This window comes from Lonchura striata, chromosome 4, assembly GCF_046129695.1.
Source record: "Lonchura striata isolate bLonStr1 chromosome 4, bLonStr1.mat, whole genome shotgun sequence".
In the NCBI taxonomy this organism is placed as follows: Eukaryota; Metazoa; Chordata; class Aves; order Passeriformes; family Estrildidae; genus Lonchura; species Lonchura striata.
This window is the reverse complement of record NC_134606.1, coordinates 46,919,774-46,940,611: the sequence shown is the minus strand read 5'-3', so window position 1 is coordinate 46,940,611 and position 20,838 is coordinate 46,919,774. Positions and strand designations below refer to the sequence as shown.

Sequence of the window (20,838 nt, the reverse complement as noted above, 5' to 3'; positions counted from 1 at the left end):
GACTGCTTAAGCCTGCAAGAGCCACAAGCTGAATTAATCAGCAAATTACATTGTGTTACATTTCAGCAGTATTTAAACCACGGCCATTTATAACTAAGCACCTACCTCCCATCTGCCGCATCTTCGATGTAATCCATTACCACACAAAGTGGCTGAGTAGTGTGGCAGCTCCTGAGTAAGGAGTTACACTGCCTCATGCAGTCCAGGGTAGAAAGGCTCTGAAACTGATTTTGTACCCTTTGATTTTAATCAGCGGAAGCTGAGGCCCCAGAATCTTACTAAACAAGTTGACTCCTTATCAGAGGTCACCCATGTAGCTATTGTTATAGTGGAAAGGAAAGTTGAGGACACTTAAGTTTAGCTGCAGACTAAGGTAGAAAAGACCAGCATGAATTTATAGCAAACTGCTCTGTATAGCTTAGGTTTGATGCAGACTCCCTTGTTGCCTATGTAGTGCCATCCCTGATACGTAAGGAATAACTTACATCTGTTGCTGGTAGCCACAAAAGGACATTTAAAGCCACTGAGGCCTCTTAAACAGCACAGCTAAAAGTCCACTGGTAAGCCAGCAGTTTCGACAGAGGTGGTCTGTATTGACTAATTCAGTTCCTATTTCCTCATAAAACCAGCCCATGTCCCAACTAAAAAAAGCCTCCTGAGCTTCCTGCCTTTTTTTAATTTTTTATAAAGTAGTGCAGTGCTCCGTAACACGTGTGGATCAAAGAGCTACGAAGGGCTCTACCTTTCCAAGGAGCACGAAAGAGAGGCCAAGCAAACAGCATAGACATACTGGGGAGAGCACCCTGCAGCTTTATATTTATTTTGTGCCTTTTCATCCCGGCTTTTCAAAGGTTTGGTCCAGGTTGCTCTTCCTGGGAAGGTTTTCCTCTCAGTCTTACATGAAAACATTCAGCTTCCTGTTGAGGAATGGCCTTGAGGCGCCAGGCCAGTAGTTCACAGCAGTCTGATACAAGCGCTGTGATTCAGAGCTACTCCCCATTAGCAGCCAGGAATGTCTACTTCACTGAAGGAAATGAAATGCTCTTCTGTTGAGATGGTTCCCTGCCTCCTCCCCCCTTCCCTTACCAGCAAGCTGTCTTTGAAGTTAGGAGGTTAAAATAACGACCATGGCCTTGCTCTGGCCCTCAGCTTTTTCCAACAGCAGCCATTGCTTCTTTCTCAACCCAGAGGCAGCTTTTGCAGCGCCTGCCTCCTTTCCATAGCTCCTAACTATGCCCAGCTCCTCTAGAGAGGCTGCAGACACCATGGTGGTTCTGAAAGGGGACAGGCACAGGGAAGCCCCATGTATTTTTATTTCCAAGCAGTACAGCAAATTATAGAGTAGCTATCCTGAAAACAGCATCTAGAACCCAGCCTTTCCCCTGCTGCACATTAAGGCTACATGCTGGAAATTTCTTCTACTGCTGATAAACCAAATAATACCTAAAAAATACGAGTGATGATGGTGTTGCCTTACAGATATAAAACAGGTCAAATCAGGATTCTTTTCAAGAAACCACAGGCATGTGCTAAGGAGACTGAAGACTTCCCACATCTAAGGCTTCACTGGGGGGCTGCAGCTGAAGTCTCGCCAGGCGAGGCATGCCCTAGCAAAGCCCAATCCACAAGTGAAGTCGGCACAAATCAAAGACTGCAATTACAGCTCCCTGGCTGTGGTTAGGCTTCAAAGAAAGTGCTGCAAGTCACATTTTACATATGTGAAGTCTTGAGCCTGAGCCACAATAGGAGGCACTGTCTGTGCCATTTACAGTGTACATCAGACTGCAGGAGGAAAGGGGAAAAAGAAAACAGATATACGATTTAAGAATAATGAAGTGCAAAAAGAAAAGCCTTACTATCGAAGTGATAAAACTAATTCAGGAATTGCTACAGTAAAACTAAATTTTCCTAGCAAGCCTGGGCTCAGTGGCTGAGGGGATCACAAGGGGATCCGAAGTCCTCCCCATGCTTCAGAATGAGATGCATGAAGGGTGGGTCTGCAAAGGTCTTGTTCTCCTCCTCTGGTCTTTTAATTTTTCTAGAACAAGGGAGAGAATTATGCAGCTTCATCCAGGTCATGCTAATCAGAAAAGGCTACAGAAAAAGACAGAAATATCCGGGTCAGTACAGGAATAAGCATGGAGTAAAAGAGATACCTAACCCTTCACAGAGGGCAAGGGATATTAAACGTTTTAAATGAGCTATTTTTTTCCTACACCTTTCCCTATCACATTGTTTGGATACAGTTCTAAGGAGACAAAAGACTACATATAACTGGCAGTTACATGTTTGTTTTTTTTTTAAAGAAAAAAGTTCATCTCCAAACCTGGTACTTCTAATAACATGGCAAATTTAGGGACCCAAAAGCTGAAACAATAACTTTCTTTGTAAGTAAGTCAAAACGAACATGTTGGACTTACTGCCTGCCATGGTTTATTCAAAACTCCAGAAACCCGGCTATGCAAAACCAGGGCATTATTTATCAGGGCAGTTCATGGTGTTTGTGAAGTCCCTCTGTGTTTTCTTTAACAGCAGAGCTGGAAAGGGTTTCAGGCGCAAGCAGATAGATGCCGGCGCTGCAGTCTGCTCCTCTTCCTGCCCAGCTGTGCCATGGTTTGTGGGTTTAGCCCAAACCAGATCCTTGAGATGTTCAGGGCAAACACAAACAAACACTCCACAACCCTTGTTGTTTCTAAACAAAAAAGCACCTCCCAACAAAACCCCAGTCATTTAAGTAATCCAATTTGCTGCAGGGTCCTACAAGCTGTTACACAACATGGATGGAGAGACCTACGGGAGACAGGAAAAAGCCCTCTCTGTACGAGCTGGATACCAGCAGGCAGCAGAGGAAACATTTTAAGCTGCCTTTGTATTCAAAGAAATGACATAAAATTGTACCAAAAAACTGTAACAGATGCTGCCATGTTGAAACTATGCTACTATGATGTTTTTCTTGCTAACCCCTCCATCCCCCTTGCTACTTTTAACCTTGGTCCATTGCTGCTAACTGTGAATGGAGACTCCAACAGCAAATTATTCACTGCTGTTTTAAATGCCCGGAATTAACTGTCCCTGAAAATACCTTTCCATTAACTACAGGTGGAGCTTGGAGTCCTAACTTCTGTCCTCATAGTTTGACCTCAGCTAGATGCATTAAGTGAGCAGCAGGAATATTCCTCCCACAGCCTTCCCAAGCCAGAGATACCTCTTCCAGAGCAGATTAGTTTCAGCACAGAAAATGCCCAGGTATTTTAGGGTTCCCATTTTGTGCAGCTGATGGCAATGATGCCAAGCAGGTGTGGCTCTTATCAAAGGCCCCCAGTGTAGGCAGCACAAAACTACAAGCTCTATCACTTAGCTAGAATCTTCGAAATTATCTTACTGGAAGACCCAAGACATGTTTTTCCTGTTGGGTGTGGGAGGGGAGAGAGGCTCCATGTTTATAATAAAAACCAGATTGCCTCTAGACAGCTGTCTCTAGCAGCTTCTTAAAGTGGAACACTATCCTAAAGGCGAGGAAGAGGGAGGAAGAAACCAGCTTGTCTCCTTTCTGTATCTTTATGTCATATAATAAATATTCAGAAGACTATTTTTTAAATTACTTTTTTTCTAGACTGAGAGCTAGGAGCACTGAAATTGCTACTTCAGTTTTCACCTGCTGTAACAGAGAAGAACATAAGGTATTGCTAAAGCAATAAGTGAAAATTCTTTCAGAAGAAAGAAATAATATGGGTACAGTTTCCTTTGTAGATCTTTTTTTTCCTGCCACAATTAAACATAGGTTAGAATTTACAGTACTTTGAAAGACAATCTCAACTGTTAAATCTTCAGATACACGGAATAATTTAAATACTTGCTTTCATTAAACCAAAGGCAAGTCAGTACATGTAACCTGAATATTTTCTTAAACTTCCATCAACTCTTCTACACACAAGCATCCACAGAGCAACACTACAAGCATAAGAAAAACAGTACACAGAAACCACTGCAGAATTCAAACATACCAACTTCACTTTGATGCAATTAACTCATCTCATCATAAAATCTCTACTGGTCCAAAATACACAACAGGAAGTCTGTATACCTCAAAAGACACACATATGTGAACAAAACCAACTCCTCATAGAAATCTATTCTGTGTAGTTATTTTGGCAATAATATTTTACCATATGCAATTTCAGGTATCCCTGAGAGGAATCACTTAAGGCTCACTTAAGCCTACTTAACTCTCTTCAAGCCCTGATCCCACTGCACTGATGCCTGTAGCAAGAACACCAGTTCAGAGATGGTCGCTGGTACCATTTTCCCCAGTTGCCTCTAACCCTGCTCACAAACTATTCCCCGGTGCCAGTGACACTTCACTGGTGTGAACATTTGCTCCGACCTCTGGAAGGAGGAGCTGAAAGCTCTTCTCCTGAAAGCTCTCACTAAAGCCCATAACATCTCACTGACTTGCCAGGCTCACGTTTTAACTGGCCAGACACTGGTGCTTCAGCTGGCCATGCTATGAGCTTCCTTCCTTGTACAGCTTTTCAAGCTACAAGCTTTCAAAACTGTCTGTATGGTACAGTCTTAACAAGTGGGTAAAGGATCAGATATTTAGAAGATGACTTGCATAAAAAATTCTTAAAGTGGAGGATTAAGGAACTGACTGGTATGAGAAAGTTTGATCTATTAGCAGTGGCTTTTGCAATATCGTGGTTAAGGCTCTTTGGTTTTGATCTGTTCTTTTGGTTAGTTTTGTCTTCAGGACAGCTAGGTTTGCATTCATGTATTTCTTCCGATATACAGAACATAATCTTTAAACATAATCTCTAAGATCAGAGGCAAATGGAAGCAAAATTCAGTGCTAGGGTATACTAGGGTTTGCTAAGTTTTGACAGAATTGCAGTTGAATACAAGTCTGTTGAAATTACAAGATAGATTTCACCCACACTTAAGTCTCCACAAACAAATGGGAATGACTTTGACAGTGTCATAAAAGCTTGCTTTCTAGCTCATCAGGAACACAGTATCAAAAACTAATTTTGAAATTTTTCATGTAAATACACTAAAAAAAGTGAAACTGCAGTGCAGGCCTGAGAAAAACACTAAAATTCTGAAGTTTGCTTCTCATTGGAATTGAAACAACACTTCAAAACCTTACATCTTATTTACAAAACAGTTTGTTTCTACAGAGTTTTTCTCATGATCTTAGACTTCTCAGTCTGGTGGCGAGTTTACTAAATCCACCAAAATACACCGTTTTTATCCAGAGAAGAATGGTGCACCAGCAGTCAACTCCCTGTTCCCACCCTATCCCACAGGAAGAGTTAGAACAATAGTTGTCCCACTGCTCTCCTTCATTCTTGCCCAAGCCGCCTACTGCTAACACCTCAGAAGTGAAATAAGAAGGGGTTTTTGATCACTTGTGAATGTGGTTAATTTCAAACTTCATTAAGCATCATTAATTTCACAGTAGGTTCTGCAACTTGAGTATCTCCAAAAACAAACACATATATTAACCTCCTGAATTACCTATTTTTATCATTTGTCAGTGTAAATTTAAAATATAAAAATATGAAGATCAGCTTCATAACTGACCATGCTGCACTTACTTTGCAATAATCCTTACCATGTTTTCTTATTTCTCTAATTCCATTGCTGACTATCTAGTTGAAAGTGTTCTGATGTTCTTTAATTTGTAAAACCTATGCTTTGCTACTACCCTCACTTACCACTCCCACAGCATGACTGCACTGAAAATAGCCCTTCCTTGCTTCCTTCCTTCCTTCCCTTCCCTATCCTTCACAAGGGATAATAATGGGAAGCAGGGACCTGGGTCTGCTCTGCTGCACCACTCCCAGCAGGTGTCAGTGCCCCTCTGTACCTGCCACCTGCATGGGGCCACAGCTTCTCTTCTGACCTTTTCCTTGATGTCAGAGAGCCTGGAAGAGAGGAGGGCTTCTGTCTTTCACCCCAGCAAGATCAATGTCAGGTCAGAATTAAGTTTCTGGAGGGACACACAGGAGGGACAGAGTGACATGCAGAGGGATGCAGGCAGGTCAATCCCAAGCACAAATACAGGCTGGGTGGAGAATGGACTGAGAGCAGCCCTGTGGAGAAAGACTTGGGGGTGTTGGTGGAAGGGACTCAGCCATGTGCACTCACAGCCCAGAAAGTGAGTGGTATCCTGGGCTGTATCCAAAGCACCATGGCCATCAGAGAAAGGGAGGGGATTCTGCCCCTCTGCTCTGCTGTGGTGAGACCCCACCTGCAAGTGCTACATCCAGCTCTGGGGTCCCCAGCAGTAACAGCACATGGATGTGTTGGACTGGTCCCAAAGGAGGCCACAAAGATGCTCAGAGGTCTGGAGCGGCTCTCCTCTGCAGATAGGCTGTTCAGCCTGGAGAAAGTTCCAGTGAAACCTTAGAACATGTTTCCCAGTCCCTAAAGGAAAGCTGGAGAGGGACTTCTTACAGGAATGGCTTTAAACTGACAGAGGATAGGTTTAGATTGGATATTACAAAGAAAATTCTTTAATGTGAGGGTGGTGAGGCCCAGGGAAGCTGCCCCATCTCTGGAAGTGTTCAAGGCCAAGTTTGATGAGGCTTTGAATAACCTGGTGTAGTGGAAGGTGTCCCTGGCTATGGCAGGGGGGCATTGGAACAAGATGATTTTTAAGGTCCCTTTCAGTCCTAACCATGATCTGTCTGAGGGCTACAAAATTTTTCTATGGAAATTTTATGCCTATGTGAAATAATACAAATATTTTAATCCAGAAAATTTTCTTCTGCTTATTCTGTCCTTCTTGCCTGTGCTGAAGGCCACTATTCATGGGCAAAATGGGGAATAGAGAAGTATGGGTCACACAGGAAACAGTTTTTAAAGCAAACTAGGACAAATTTCTGCACCACTATCACCACACACATTCTCACAGAGACTAACTTCTGTGCAAGTTCTCTTCCACTGTTTAAAGCTTCTGAGCAGTCAAGAACTATGGGAAAGGGTGGAGCATTTGTTTCAATTTGAACTACTCCAGGAGCAATTTCAAGAGCACTGGAAAACCCAGGTTTGAAAACAAGCCTCAGAAAGGAAGGCACCACATCCTCTTTGCATCTTGTTTTCTCAGATGCTGGCCAGAAACCCATGACCACAGTCATCAGACACTTATTTTCCACACTATTCTGGCTGTGGACTGGTCCACTTTATAGTCTGCTTTCACAGCCTCACTCCTTTTTAATTTTATGTAATAGGAAAAACATAATCCAGTCATAAATTACTGCCTAAAAATCACTTCTGTGCTGAAATTTGGCTCCAATTTCCACATAGGAAGTTTAAAATGCTAAGATAATTCATTGTTCAAAGTTAAATGGTCTTAATCTGATCCTTTTAAGTACTTCTGATTTCAAATCAGTATTAGTTAAGTTTTTTTGGTTTTGAAAGCTTTGCTAATGTAGATGATAATTGTCATGGAATTTTGCAAGTCACAAATAAACTTCTCACAGGTTTTCAGATGTCTATTAAGCTCCTCTATCACTCTTTTTAGCCCTTGAAGATATGCCAAAACACAATATTACATTATGTAGTTTCCCAATTCCATCCTGCCATATGTTGAATGATATGCCTTTTAGAGTTCTGTACAGAACAAGCCATAAGAAATTAAGTATTTCCATGCTGCAGAACAAAGAGGAATTTTTGTTAGTACCCTTCTATTCCCTTACTGATTTCAAATACTCAAGAGATGTTAAAAATCACCTTTCTTTTTTCTTCCAAAAGTCATATTTGATAGGAAATTAGAAATCTCCACTTCCAAGACAGAATTGGTCCTATTTACAAATCACCTAGAAGGCTGTGCTTAAAGTAAAAAAAACATCTTTCAGAAAGGTGCTCAATGGGTGATCTCTACATTGTCCTTTATCTTAGCTTTCCTCATTTCCCCTTCCCTCCCTGGCCTTGCCTCAATTTATTATTAGCACTATTAGGTTTAATTCCACTCTTGGTTAATTTCAAAAGAAGAGAATAAATAAGAGTTATTTTTTCAATAAATCACAGTTATTTCAAACAGTGTGTTGGGCCATGCCAACTGCAAACAAAATCCTTCCTGGGACAGTTCCACAACTCTTGAGGACACTCTTTGGAGTAACCCAGGAAAATATAGCAAAGACATACAGAGGGTCACAGTATTCCTAGAGCACTCTGAAGTGTTTTACAAATTGGCCATTCAGTAGATTGGAGATTACAGAACTCAGTTAAATCCTAAGAAGTGAAGCCATAAGATGCCTCCTGCTGTGTACAACTCTTGGAAAAGGGGCAACTTAATGCTATCAACCTTGAGTTTACCACTCTAATTATGTTCAAGTCAAAAAGCAGGACTACAGGTCCACCTTAAAAATCAATTACTGGGTGATTGTTCAAGGACAAAAAAAAACCCAAAACAACAAAAACCCCACACCCAAAACTTTCACAGTATCTTAAATCATGTCTGTTTGCATGTCTCTTCCGTTACTTTCCTCTGAACATCCCACCACACAACCCTCCCACCATTTCATCCTTCTCACTTACATCACTGTAATTACAGCCCTGGCTGATCTCCTTTGTGCTGATCTTGAGATTCTTTCTTTGGTCTTGCCACCTACTCATTTCTGATTCTTCTCAGATAACAGAACGCTTGTCTCCTTCCCAGACCTCCCACCCTCCTTCTTCCTCTTCCTTACAACATCCATGCAAGTAAGAAAACTATTCCCAAACTTATTATCTCCATCCAGTAAAGACTACAACAGCTCTGCTGTGGGCCTGGTAAGATATTATGCTTGTGGGCAAAACATTCTTTGGATTAGGCTTGCAGAGGGCAAGAGTCTTAACCTTCAGAAGTTTGCTTTGAAGTCTGGTTGATTAAGGTTCCCTAAATCGTTCTGTGCATCTACTTTCAGGAAGAGCACATCTGTACATCTCCAGTGCAGATCATTCACTCAGCATGAAACACTTAGTGAGGCTGCCTTCACATTCATATATGGACTCAACAGCACACTTCCCTGAAGAACATACACTACTGTTCTCAGACTCTCTGTTACAAATTGCCTGAAGATAGAGAGACAGATATTGCCAACTGTTTCCACACTGTTCAAAGCCTAAGAGCACACAAGAAGGCAGGAGTGTAAAGGTCAAAGGGAGAGAAAAAAAACCCACACTCAGAACATTCAACCTGTAATACAGAAAATGCAGAGAAACTCCAACAAAAGTAGGTCAGCATAGGCAAGACTGTAAGGCATCCAAGAAACAAAATATTCCCTGTTTTTATGCTGTCACTTGAACCTTAGTTGTATTCCAATCCTAATCAAGTGCTCTGCATGAGTTCAGATAAAATTATGCGTATTTTGCCTACTGGTACTGTGTTAGGATCAAAGTGAAAAATATTCACACCAGTCATGGACCTGGACAACTAAACTAAAATATCAATTATAAAACTCAACGTTAAAGCACTTTCTTTTTCAGTAGGTATAATGCTCTAAGTCATGATATTTTACAGCTACATTTGTTGTACAGGCTACAGAACCCCAACACTGCAATCCACATCTCAAATCAGCATGACTCAGGCACATTGCAAAGAGCAAGGCTGCCTGCTTGCCTGAAAAGCTTCTGCTTATTAGGAAGAAAAAAGAGCACACATTTTGCCTTTTCACTCTACTTCAGCTTTAAGAAAACCCAACAAACAAACCACCAAAGTCCTGTCTTAACCAAGTTTAGACTAACCAGCATAATGGCATAACTTCAGAAGAGGCCTGAATCATGCTGACTGCTGACTGACACACTGCACAGAGGAAAGTGAAGTTGGCTTTCTCAGGCTTAAAGTCCAAGCAGAGCAGAGGGCCAAGAGGACTGTTTGCTGACTACTCTTGAGTGCCACAGTGGCCAAACAAGGCAGAGGAAGAGAGGACAGAGCCCATTTCTGATACAGTGCATAGGTGATTTTCAAGGTGTTTTTTGTGTTTTTGGTTTTTTTTTTGCATGATTCTTGGAATTCTTGGGGCTCTCCCAAGTACAATTAGACAGTTTAGAAGCAACTATTATTTCAAATTAATGCCTTTCTTACTAGAAAATACATCACACTGAGAGAAAGACAAGAACCAGCCTTCCAACACAGACACTGAGAAATTAGCATCTCACTGTGGTACTGTGTGCACTCACAAGCTGACTAGATGGTATTATTGCACATGTGTAACCACTAATCATTCCACCCTCAGTGCAGGTAATATGATATAAAGAAAGAAAACACATGCTGGAAATACAACCACAAAAAACCCCAACCTGCACCACACATGAAATACCACGGTACAGCTGTGGGAGAAATTCTTGAAACAACTGAAATACAGTCCCATTTTCTTAGCAGGTGTTTTGTTAGTATACAGGTGAATGAATTTTTTTTAAAGGTGTACCCAGCCAGGCAGAATCTTATTGATGTCAGGACATAAAATGTGTTTCAAAGCCAGCATCTACCCTGCTCTTATGAGCTGTGACAGTTTGGGAGGGCTTGCATCACTTAATAAACCCATCCCTGGTTCACAGGCAGACTTGCAGTGAGTCAGTGAGGTGTGATCAATTTGAAAATATTATGGTTAAGCAGTGAAATGGTGAACTCCTAATAGATAGCCGGTATAAAAACCATCAGTAATCAAAGTAACATTAGCTTTGGGATATGATAGTTCTGCAATTTTTGCTAAATTCATATTCTTGCATAAAATTTATAAGAAGGCTTATTTTACAATTCAGTTTTATCAGCAGGAAAGCTTTAGAGATGTTCTTACCATGCTTCAGATGTAGGCAGCTGTCATTCTGGGGCCTGTACCTGTAGAAGATTGTTTTCCTTTAACAAATTTCTGTTACAGAGTTTTTGCACATTCCAAGTAAGTTTGTTTGCTACAGTGTTACATGGAATTTTTTTGTGTTTTTTGGTTTCGTTGTTTGGGTTTTTTTATGGTTCTTATACCAGCCATTTTGTATTGGGGAAAACAGGGTGTTTCTTTATATATATTTTAAAGGCAACGAGGAGACCTCACTGATGCTTTTAGCCAACCTACTAGCAGCTGTTAGTGTACAAAGAAATGTAAAATACAGTGAGATAAAATACAGTTACTACAAAAGGTCTGTGTAAAGTTTCCAGTGCCCAAAAATACCACACAAGTATCTGAGACATAGTTAAGTCTAAAGATGATACAACACTGATTGAGGAAAAAAGCAAAGGCAAAACAGGACAGTGATTGCAGCAATGCGTAAGTTCAGCCAAAGATGTTGATGCCATCAGGACTGCTGCTCAGAAAGGTGTAAGGGAAAGGAGGCAGGAGTTGTGTGCATGTTCACAAGCTTACATTCCAAGTGAAATATCTTAAAACATCCATCAGAAGCAAGGGTTAGACAAAAGCTCGTAAAAATTAAATAGCGCAAGCCCTGGTTTCTAAAATAGACCTGAGGTGAATGGCAAGTAAGAGGTGTTCATGGCCTACCTGATGCCGATTCCTGCAACTTTTCTCTCTTCCTCTTCTTTTTCTTCCCCTGGAAAATAGGAAATTTTATCATGCCATTACATTCACAGAACTTCTTTTTTGTCACTTACCTCACAGCAAAAGTCATCTGGACACTGAAAATGTTAGAGGGAAACACCCAATTATTTTCAGGGTAGCTTTTCTATCCCACTTTTAACTAGTTCAATGGTAACAAAGTTTGCTCTGAGCATCTATGGAGAAATATGCACATCAGCAATACATGTATTTATATCCACATGGAATTACGATTTCTGGCAGTTTTTCAAGTAACACTGGCAGCCGCAAGCACTGAAAAGACTTCTTACGCTCAATAATCTGATGACACATATGTTGATATCATAATTTATGGCTCTTATAAGAACTCTTCACACATTCAAATACTTACACTGTCATACATGGTAGGAGCAGACAGGGTGTTGAAAGTACCTAGGACAACCATGACTTGTCCCCAGGGTGCAAACCAGCCAACTAAAACTGTTCTGATAATGCTGGTACCTGAACAAAAGCCAAGTCTGGTGTGGCTGTGCCTGGAGAGCACACTCTGCAATAACCAAACAGCAGGGACTGTACAGCAGAGCACCCTTAACATGGCTGAAGTGCAGAACTCGAATGCCTGGCAGCTGTCTTTTTGAGAGACCACACTGGCCACAGCCTGCCAACCTACACACTCAGCCTTCTTCTGCACCCCATCTATGGAAGTGGCCACAGCTCCTGCTTCACACAGTCTGTCAACTGAAACGAAAGGTCAGCTTAGACCCACAATTTTAAACCTCAATCATCTTGCATCACCCTAACCACCACTGATATTCCTCCATATGTCTTGTCTTTATTGCCCTCTATAATCAGTGAAAGTTTTTTGTGTGTGTTTTAAGGAAAAATCATATCCGTTTATATTTTAAAGAAGCTTCCAGACAGGCTGCAAGAGATGAGTTCTGGCAAAGGCTGTGCAGTTTCTGTGAGCAGGGCTGCAGCCTGCTGCCCATCCTCTGGCCCCCCATTCTCATGGCTGGCAGCTGCATGTCTCAGCACAGAGCATGCCACATACACAGTGGCCTCAGAGGGGAAAGGCTGAGGTGATGGGACACATCTTTCTATGAGCTGGACCTGCAAGGTGCAGGGATGGACAGTGGGTGATATGAGAAACCACCTCAAACCCCTGCAGTGCTCACTGAGTGATAGACAGCAAGGGAGGACTCCAAATACAGGCTGCAGTGAAGCTCCAGCACATGGACTTAAGTAGCCTCCACTCTGCTCTGACAGTCTGGGCCTGCCTGACTCTCAAGCTCCTGTCCTTATTTATCCCAAGGCTGGCAACAGGGCTGGGCAATGCCTTGTGAGCACTAGAAGTTGCCTGTGAGACTAGAAATTGGAAAACACATTCCAAGGGCTCTGGGGAACCCCTAGCAATATGTTTTATCACTTAGGCACCAAGGCAGTACTTTTTTAGAGAGGAAAGTGCATTCATGCAGATGTTAACATGGAAAAGTAATGGGAGGAAAATTTGTTTTATTCTCTATGTCAGTTTGACTTCAAGTGCTAAAACATAAACTGAAAGCTGATCTGAGATCTACCTATGAGATAAGACACGTGAACAAACAGAAGACTGGGCTGAAAACGAATTGTCAGCATTCCCAAGTAAAATATTTTCTGACAACTGCAGCACACATAGACCCTCACATTGTGAAAACATTGTGCTTCTTATGTCTCACACAATTTTGCATGACTGCTTTGGGTATCAGGAATAATAACATATGAAAAAGATAGTTTCAACAGTTGAATAACAATGTTTAACATTTTCTGCAAATTCCTAAAATCTGGAATAACCAGGCAAACCAATATAGAAGAACTAAAACCAAACAGTATGCATTTTTTACTTGCACCATTTTGTGAAACAGAAGAACCACCCCTAAGTCACTTCCAACCCTCAAAATAGTGGAGTAATACCTGTGCTAAATAATTACTTTTTGACTTAAGCAGTCAAAAAGTGAAAATTATTTCACTTTTTGGCTGCTTAAGTTAGGAAAACTGAACAGGAAAAAAAAAAAAAAAAAAGCCATATATCTGAAAAGTTTTCAGTGATAAACGGTGCTCTCCTATGACCACTGATTGACCACCACTGCAGAACATGTGCATTCCTGGAGAGGCAGAGGGGAGGGCTGCAAGAGGAAGCTAGCAGAGTTCTTCATTGTAGCATACAGGACTGGAGTATGTCAGAGCTATACTTCCACACAGGATGTAGGCTGGAAGCACATCAAAGAGGTAACTCATACGTGCCACCTCACACACTCCAAATGTCTGTCAAGGCATTTAAGAAACCGCAGGTCCACTGCTTGTGCTGCGTGGCATAGGCTGGGGCAGAACACAGGGCTCTCAAAGCCAACATGACCAAACATCACAGGACCATCTTGAAGCTTGATGTCCAGTAAGCACAAGCTGACAAGACTCCAAAGTGGTGTGATTTTCTAGCAAGTAAATTTGGGACAAGCTACACCCCCTTGTTTCCAGGGAGTCTTTCCCTAAAACCCTGTTTGTTCCCAACTATATTTCAAGGCAGCTGTTGACACGGTCTGGCTACTAGAAATAAACTCTACCTGTGTACTGTCACGACAGTTTTTTGCCATATAAAACAGACAGAAAGAAGCTTCTAGGGCTTTCAGTTGTGTCTGTGCTTACAAAACTGGGCATGCATGTCAGCAAGACCAGGACATTTCCTTCAGAGATAATCACATAGTTTCTGTGTCAATGCATACTGTGCCAGTTTCTACAGTTTCTGTTAACACTGTGTTTAAGTACCTCAATCCTTAATGTCCAAAGACATCACTGAAGTAGAGAAAAACTACTGTCCCCCTAATGCAGAAAGAAAATTGAGCCAGATATAGCACGTACATTTCCTATCCCAGTGGATGGTGTCGCATCTAATAGAGGGACAGGAGGAGGCTCAGATCTCAGGTTAGCATCAGTCTCTCAGGACTGCAGCTTCTGAGTTTGATATCATCATATCTGGCTACACTGACAGCTCATTGTAGGCACCAGAGTGTAACCATGCAGTGCAGACTATTTGATATTTAATTATCAAACAGGAGTAACTGTAAGAAAACTTCTTAACATATACATATATCTATGTATAACAGCAGGCTCTACCATGAAGGTTACTTATACAAGATTTGCACAAATGGACTGTTCTGACTTAATTTCAGCTGCAGTTCAATCTGCATTGAGACCCAGTTCTCCTGAAGGCAAGACATCCCTTTTTTCTCAGCTCTGAGAAACATTTCTGCATAAGTGATCAGATAGAAAATGATGGAAAATTCACAGTTGTACAGTACAACATGAGCTTCCAGACAATATTGGCCACTGTCTTAGGAAAAAAACTTTCCATGCTATTTTTTCCCCTCAAAAACTGTGAATTTCATAACAAGCATCTCAACAACAACAAAATCCTAAGTTTTCTGGGTGCTTGAAGTGAAAACAAATATAAGGTTTATGTTATACGTATGTTTACCATCCCTTCATCCAGAACTTTCCCCAAGTTACTGAGAAAAAGAAGAAACAATAATAATTTTAGAAGTTACAAAAAGAAAGTGATTTTTTTTAAAAGAACCTTCAAGTGAGTGACTTACATAGTTGTCTCTTGCAGACCAGCCTGGATAAAGCTGCATGTGTAGCTGCCTTTCTTTACGAGCTAGTTCATAATATTTTGCTTGTTCTTCACGGGAGAGAGCATGCCACTGCAAACAAAATAAACACACCTTTAGACTAGGAACTAACTTATACCTAGGCAACAGATGACTTGAGCAAGTGTTTTAGTGACTTTGATTCAGTCCTTCCCCACTGCAAAAATGAAATCCATTAGCAATTACAAGCACCTGTGTTTATTAATGACTTTCAAACATTTGTCAGCTCTGCAACTGCCAAGTGCCTTGAGCAAGACAAAATTATTTATGGAAACATGGCTTACCAAATAATCTGCTAACTGAACCGTGCTCTCCCAACACTACTTAAAAAAACCAACAACAAACAAACAAAAGCAAACCCCAACAAAAAAACAGCAACAAAAACAGCCTTTAGGTCCTGATAGAACTGAGAAGGAGTTTGTGCTGCTTTTAAAGGGCAGCAATCTCCCTGTGACAGAAGGGTCTGCTGTCTTGGTTTCAAGCAGCAACTAGATACAAATTTTCAATGCCAACACAGAAGGCTTTTTGTGCACCAGCACCCTTTTTCTAAAAATCAACTTCTAAGTATTGAACTTTAAGGTAACTGCTTTCTGACTGAAAAAGGAAATGGCAACTCCAAATTTTCACAGATAAAAAAATCACAGAACTACATTCTTACAAGTTACATGAGTTGACCTTTGTAGCCAAGCGGGAATAAATTTCCTGGTTTCATGTACTTAAAAATAAAAACAGCCTGCAAAATAAAAGGCAAAAAAAAACCCTCACAACCTGCACATTTGGAAAGTACCAGCTACATTAGTATCTAGTACTTTTGTTCTTGTTGAAACATCTATCATAGGCCCGAACCAAGAAGAGTAAAGGCCTCTTATTTCAAATTAAGTTCCACTGCTGCAGCATTAGATGCATCTTTTTGTTTGACAACATCCATGGGGAAGTAAGGGGAGAAGAAGTGATTAAAAAAAATCCAAAAACCCAATCCAAAAAGACAAACAATCATTAAGAAATCATTAAGACACTCATACAAGACTAACATACAGAACTGAGATCTCAGATCAGATCACATTTGTATGATTTAATGTGTTGTTTGGTTCACACTGGAGGATGTGAACTAAAGCTCTTGTCTGCCTTGACTTGGCAAGTTGGATGTGTTATTGAGAGCACAGCAGTGCAGCCTGTCTGCAGCTCTCAAACTACACATGCACATTCTAAAACTGGAAGGTGGTGAGCCCAATGCTGTGGTATCAGGGAGCCTGGCAGCATGCAAAGTGTCAGTTCATAAGAACAGAGGTGTTTCCTCCCCTGGGACAGCACAGGGTAAATAATGACCAGGACCAAGCAATTGGATAACTCATGCCTCATTTGCATCACAGGAAAAGTGGAATTTGAGGTACTTTCATGGAGAACAGTAACTTGAATAGAGGAGTCCAAGCTGCAAAAAAATGCAGGCAAAAAAGCCCTCGGTCTGATTCCTTACCAAAACAGAGTTAAATAAGCCACTACCCTGGTTCAGGCCACGAAAACAAGGCTGACACAACTAAGATCAATCATCTGGGGATTGCCATCACCTGTAAGGGTAGTTCACAGATCACAGAATACTGTGAGTTGAAAGGGACTCTAAAGGATCATCAAGTCCAACTCCAAGATCCTAGAGGCTTGCATGAAAGCATGGAAAAGGCAAGTACCAAGATGTCCTTTAAGGAGAGGTAACAAAAACAACAGAAACCATAAGACTACATGAACTAGGACAAGTACCAGTAGATTTCTGCTCTGTTTGGAGGGGGAAGTCTTCCAACTAATATAAAAGGAGCACTCTAAGGTCATGTATAAATTTCCCATTTAAAATACAGGGTTTTCAGAGTCACAGTGCCTCAATACTGCCTTGGTCAGTGATCAAAAGGAGGTGTTCACCGGGAATTTGAATAATCCCTACTCGAACTCAGATTGATACAAAAGTCACACCTTTCCTCATTTCTGGGAGTCAATTGCAGAATGAACATTTACATCTGCTGCCTTCCCTTGGAAGAACAACACTGGCAAGAGAACAGAAAGGCTGTACTGAGTTGGCCTGCATAGGGTTTTTTGTGAATGTGGACAGTACAAAACACAACTAACAATGCCACAGAAGCATACAGCACTCAGTAAGGCTCTGGTACATGAACTGAGATCATCAGAATTTGGCTGATGACTTCAGTGGCATTCAAAACTTGGTGGAAGGTGGCTGGGAAGGTTCCTGAGCAACCTGATGTAACTGGACCTGCTTTGTGCAGATGTTGGACTACACAACCTCTATGGGTCCCTTCCAACCTGCACAACTACAACTGGATCATGTTATTTTCACTTTTGAGTTTCATCTCCAGAGGCATCCAGTGTTAATCTTTTGAATGATCCCTTCCTGCCCTGATGGACAGCATCCTAAGGGAGGACCCAGAATGTGACTTAAATGCTCCTTCTATGTGTGACTCAGGGTATTTCATGTCTGAGATGTTGACACCGTAATGTGGGTGGAACAAACACAAATTTGATGACGTTCCTAATGCTGAAAAAAGAAAATCAAGATACTGCTTTTATTTTTGTTGCATGTTTTATCTTCTACAGGTAATTTGATAGTTGCACATCAGTTATCACCTGTAACCCAGCTAAAGGGAAACACAAATTAGCAGCACACGTGAGCACTCAAAACACTCCTGTACATACCCTTCTGCCAAGGATCTGGTTGATAGCTGCGCTTTCTTTCAGAGTACACTCTGCTACAACATTTGCTCTCATTTCTTTCATGTACAACATGAAAGCATTCAGAGGTTTCTTAATATGAGGTCTTTTTGGCTCTTGTTCTTTTCTCTGTTCATGCTGAGGCTTCCTAAAACGTGGTTGGGAAAGGGAAAGGAAAGGATAAAAAGCATTAATTTGCCTTCAACCTAAAAAGATACAGTGGAAAATTACTAACTTTTGGTTACAGTAGCACTCAAGTAGTAGGAAGGAGAATTTCAGTGGTCATGTCCCATCCACTTTCATATCTTTTAGTTTAATACTCAGGGAGGACATCAGGTTGACATTTGCTATCAAGTAACATTTCATCTGTGAATCTGCTCCAAAAGTGTCTCAGTTCTCTTTTTGAAAGGCTATTCATGGTACCCTAAAAAATCACTGCTTCAGGCAGGAAAATAGTTTCCTCTAATGAAGAAGCTATTTTCTTTACCTTCTTCTTTTCTAGGTCTTTTGCCTTTGAGTACTAAGCAATGAGACTGCTTTTTACTAGCGAATTCTGCAGGTAAGAACTTTTCCAGCAGAAGTTCATGAGTTCACACTCAAGCACCAGTCACAACTGGACAGGTCCATGATTATTACTGAATCAATATGGCTGTTACCAACACCTTAAAAGTGCTGGACTGGAATGAAAAATGGCTTCTCATTACCTTTAGTAAACAGTAGCCCACAGTCCCTGTTTTAGTTATAGGAGAAGAGTTAGAATTTAAAGAGGTCATGAAATGCACTTTTTTAAAGCATCCTTGACTCTTCTTCAGATAGAGTTAGTTCTCAAACATTTATTCATTAGGGGCTATAGAGCAGAAAGGCAGACTCACACATGCATTAGCTCACTGTCGTTGTGCAGATGTTCCTGTTTTACTTGAGGTGTTACAATAGCTGGGTGAGGGATTCCAGTTGTGTGAGGGCCTGGAGGACCAGGAATCATGTGATGTGAAAACCTAAAAGAGAAAACAAAGCAAAGTCTGTAACCCCACTGAAGACAGGCATCAAACACATATTACAGTAGCAGAATGCTCCAAGAATGCAAATGCTATGGTGTTTGCAATGAAGACAACTCTTAAAGAGCACACGAAAAATATTTGGCTATGATTTGTGCATTGTAGCCCAATTATTCAAGAAAAACAAACAAACAAATCAGTCAACATTCTGGTTGTAGAGAAGTTGTCTTATTACCTTTTGGGCAAACACTTTTAGCAATGCACACAAGAAATATTTAATATTTGTACTGTTGCACTATCTAGCAATAAAAATACACATTCCTTAACCAAAAAAATGTATTTCCACACCAATATATAAACATCCTTGAAATACCCACCACCAGCCAATGCAAAGGAGGAAACTGCCATGCAGAAAAAAATAAAATGAAAGAAGAGTCTTTTCAAGAAGTCCCTGATGGCTCTCTTTACTTTTCAAAATACTTAAGGTAAAACATTTTAACATAATTTCATCTGAACCCACTATGCTTACCTCAAATGCTTAAAATAAACTTTGAAAATCCAACATCCTGGATGAAGGATGGGAGCAGGGAGAGATTTTTTGTCCTAATTAAAGCTTCCTTTCATTTGTACAAGAAGGAAAATGGAAAATAAAACCAAAATACCACTGACTGAATAATCCCACCCTACTAACCCAGGTCGTTCTCAAGGACAACTGAGACAGATCTTGAAGGTGCTGAGCGTTGCAAGCTCAGGCGCAGCAGAAAACCTGCTCGCTGTATTTTAAACTGGTGGGAAGTACCGTTAACATGAAAAGCTCATGCTCCAAAGTTTTGCTGAATGAGTGATGGCTAAGGAATGCCATCCAGCCTCTCCTTTCACCATTCCCTAGTCTCCTTGTTGCCCTTTTCCTTCATGTAATCAAAATAAAGGAAACACAAAGCCCTGTAACCAAATTAAGTGATTTTATCATGGAGAAAGAATGTGTTTTCTTCCCAATCACCCTGACAGGCATATGCTTATCATTCCCCTGTAAAGAAGTGAAGGGACAGTGATAATCCAAAGGAGCCCACACACAAAGAGGTAAGAGGACCTACCACTTATCAAGTGGCCTGCCTTAAATCCCTGTGCAGGAGGATGTCTCTTCTACAGATGACAGAAAAAAAACCCCAAGAATTGTATACTGCAACCTCTTGTACACCAAGCACAGGATGCAGAAACTGTCTTTAAAATGCGAAAGCAGAGCATAGGCGGTCTGGAGTGTGTCATGGCCAAGTCTCAATTAGCATTGCTTGCTTGCACTTACACATAAAGACACAGTGCCTGAGTCACACACCAGTACAAATACTGTGCTGGCATCCCCTGCCATTAGTGGCTTTGGGCTATGAAATACCTACTTGTGAGCAAGATTCCACTGAGAGCATTACCTATGTGATTCAAGACTAATTACCAACAACTTTGAAATTGGAACTGGAGAACACAGACTACAGTGACAATCCACCTGGTTGCATACTGACATGAGCAAGACACTATGCGTTGCATCTAGAAATGAACTAATAACTCATTTCAGATGAAACAGCTCAATTAATTGTTGACAATTCACTGGGTGCTCCTCATTGCAACACTTCAGAGACTGACAAGAAAATGCTGAATGAGACCAGTGTGGGATCCAGGCAAACTGCATATATACACAGAAGTTAAATAAAAATGTATGCATAAGGGTTTAGCTGACTGAAAAGCAAGCAAAGGCAGACCAAGATGCAAGCAGAAGAGCAACTTGCCCTCTAATGCCAGCAGTTACTCCCCAGTCAGTCATTCACCTCCTACACCTACCTGGACATGGAAGGGTCGACTGAGAGTGAGGATGGATAGGGCTGCCTGAATCCACTCGAGATGGGATATACAGGCTGACCTTGCCTGAGGTCACAGAAGAAAGGAACCCAT

General features: G+C 41.2%; 1 protein-coding gene across 4 annotated transcripts in view; it reads right to left on the bottom strand.

Annotated features, from left to right (window-relative positions):
* LEF1 (lymphoid enhancer binding factor 1) overlaps positions 1-20,838 on the bottom strand; it is a 70,349-nt gene that overhangs the window by 2,265 nt on the left and 47,246 nt on the right. The window contains exons 6-11 of one of the 4 annotated variants that reach the window (XM_021525491.3): positions 20,728-20,811; positions 18,775-18,897; positions 17,888-18,050; positions 15,140-15,247; positions 11,481-11,529; positions 10,785-10,825 (exon numbers count right to left, since the gene is read on the bottom strand). In XM_021525491.3, coding sequence (XP_021381166.1) covers positions 10,791-10,825; positions 11,481-11,529; positions 15,140-15,247; positions 17,888-18,050; positions 18,775-18,897; positions 20,728-20,811 — 562 coding nt within the window. In that variant the 3' untranslated portion in view covers positions 10,785-10,790. The remainder of the gene's footprint in view (positions 1-10,784; positions 10,826-11,480; positions 11,530-15,139; positions 15,248-17,887; positions 18,051-18,774; positions 18,898-20,727; positions 20,812-20,838) is intronic. The other 3 variants (XM_021525489.3, XM_021525493.3, XM_021525492.3) reach the window with 3 other exon arrangements.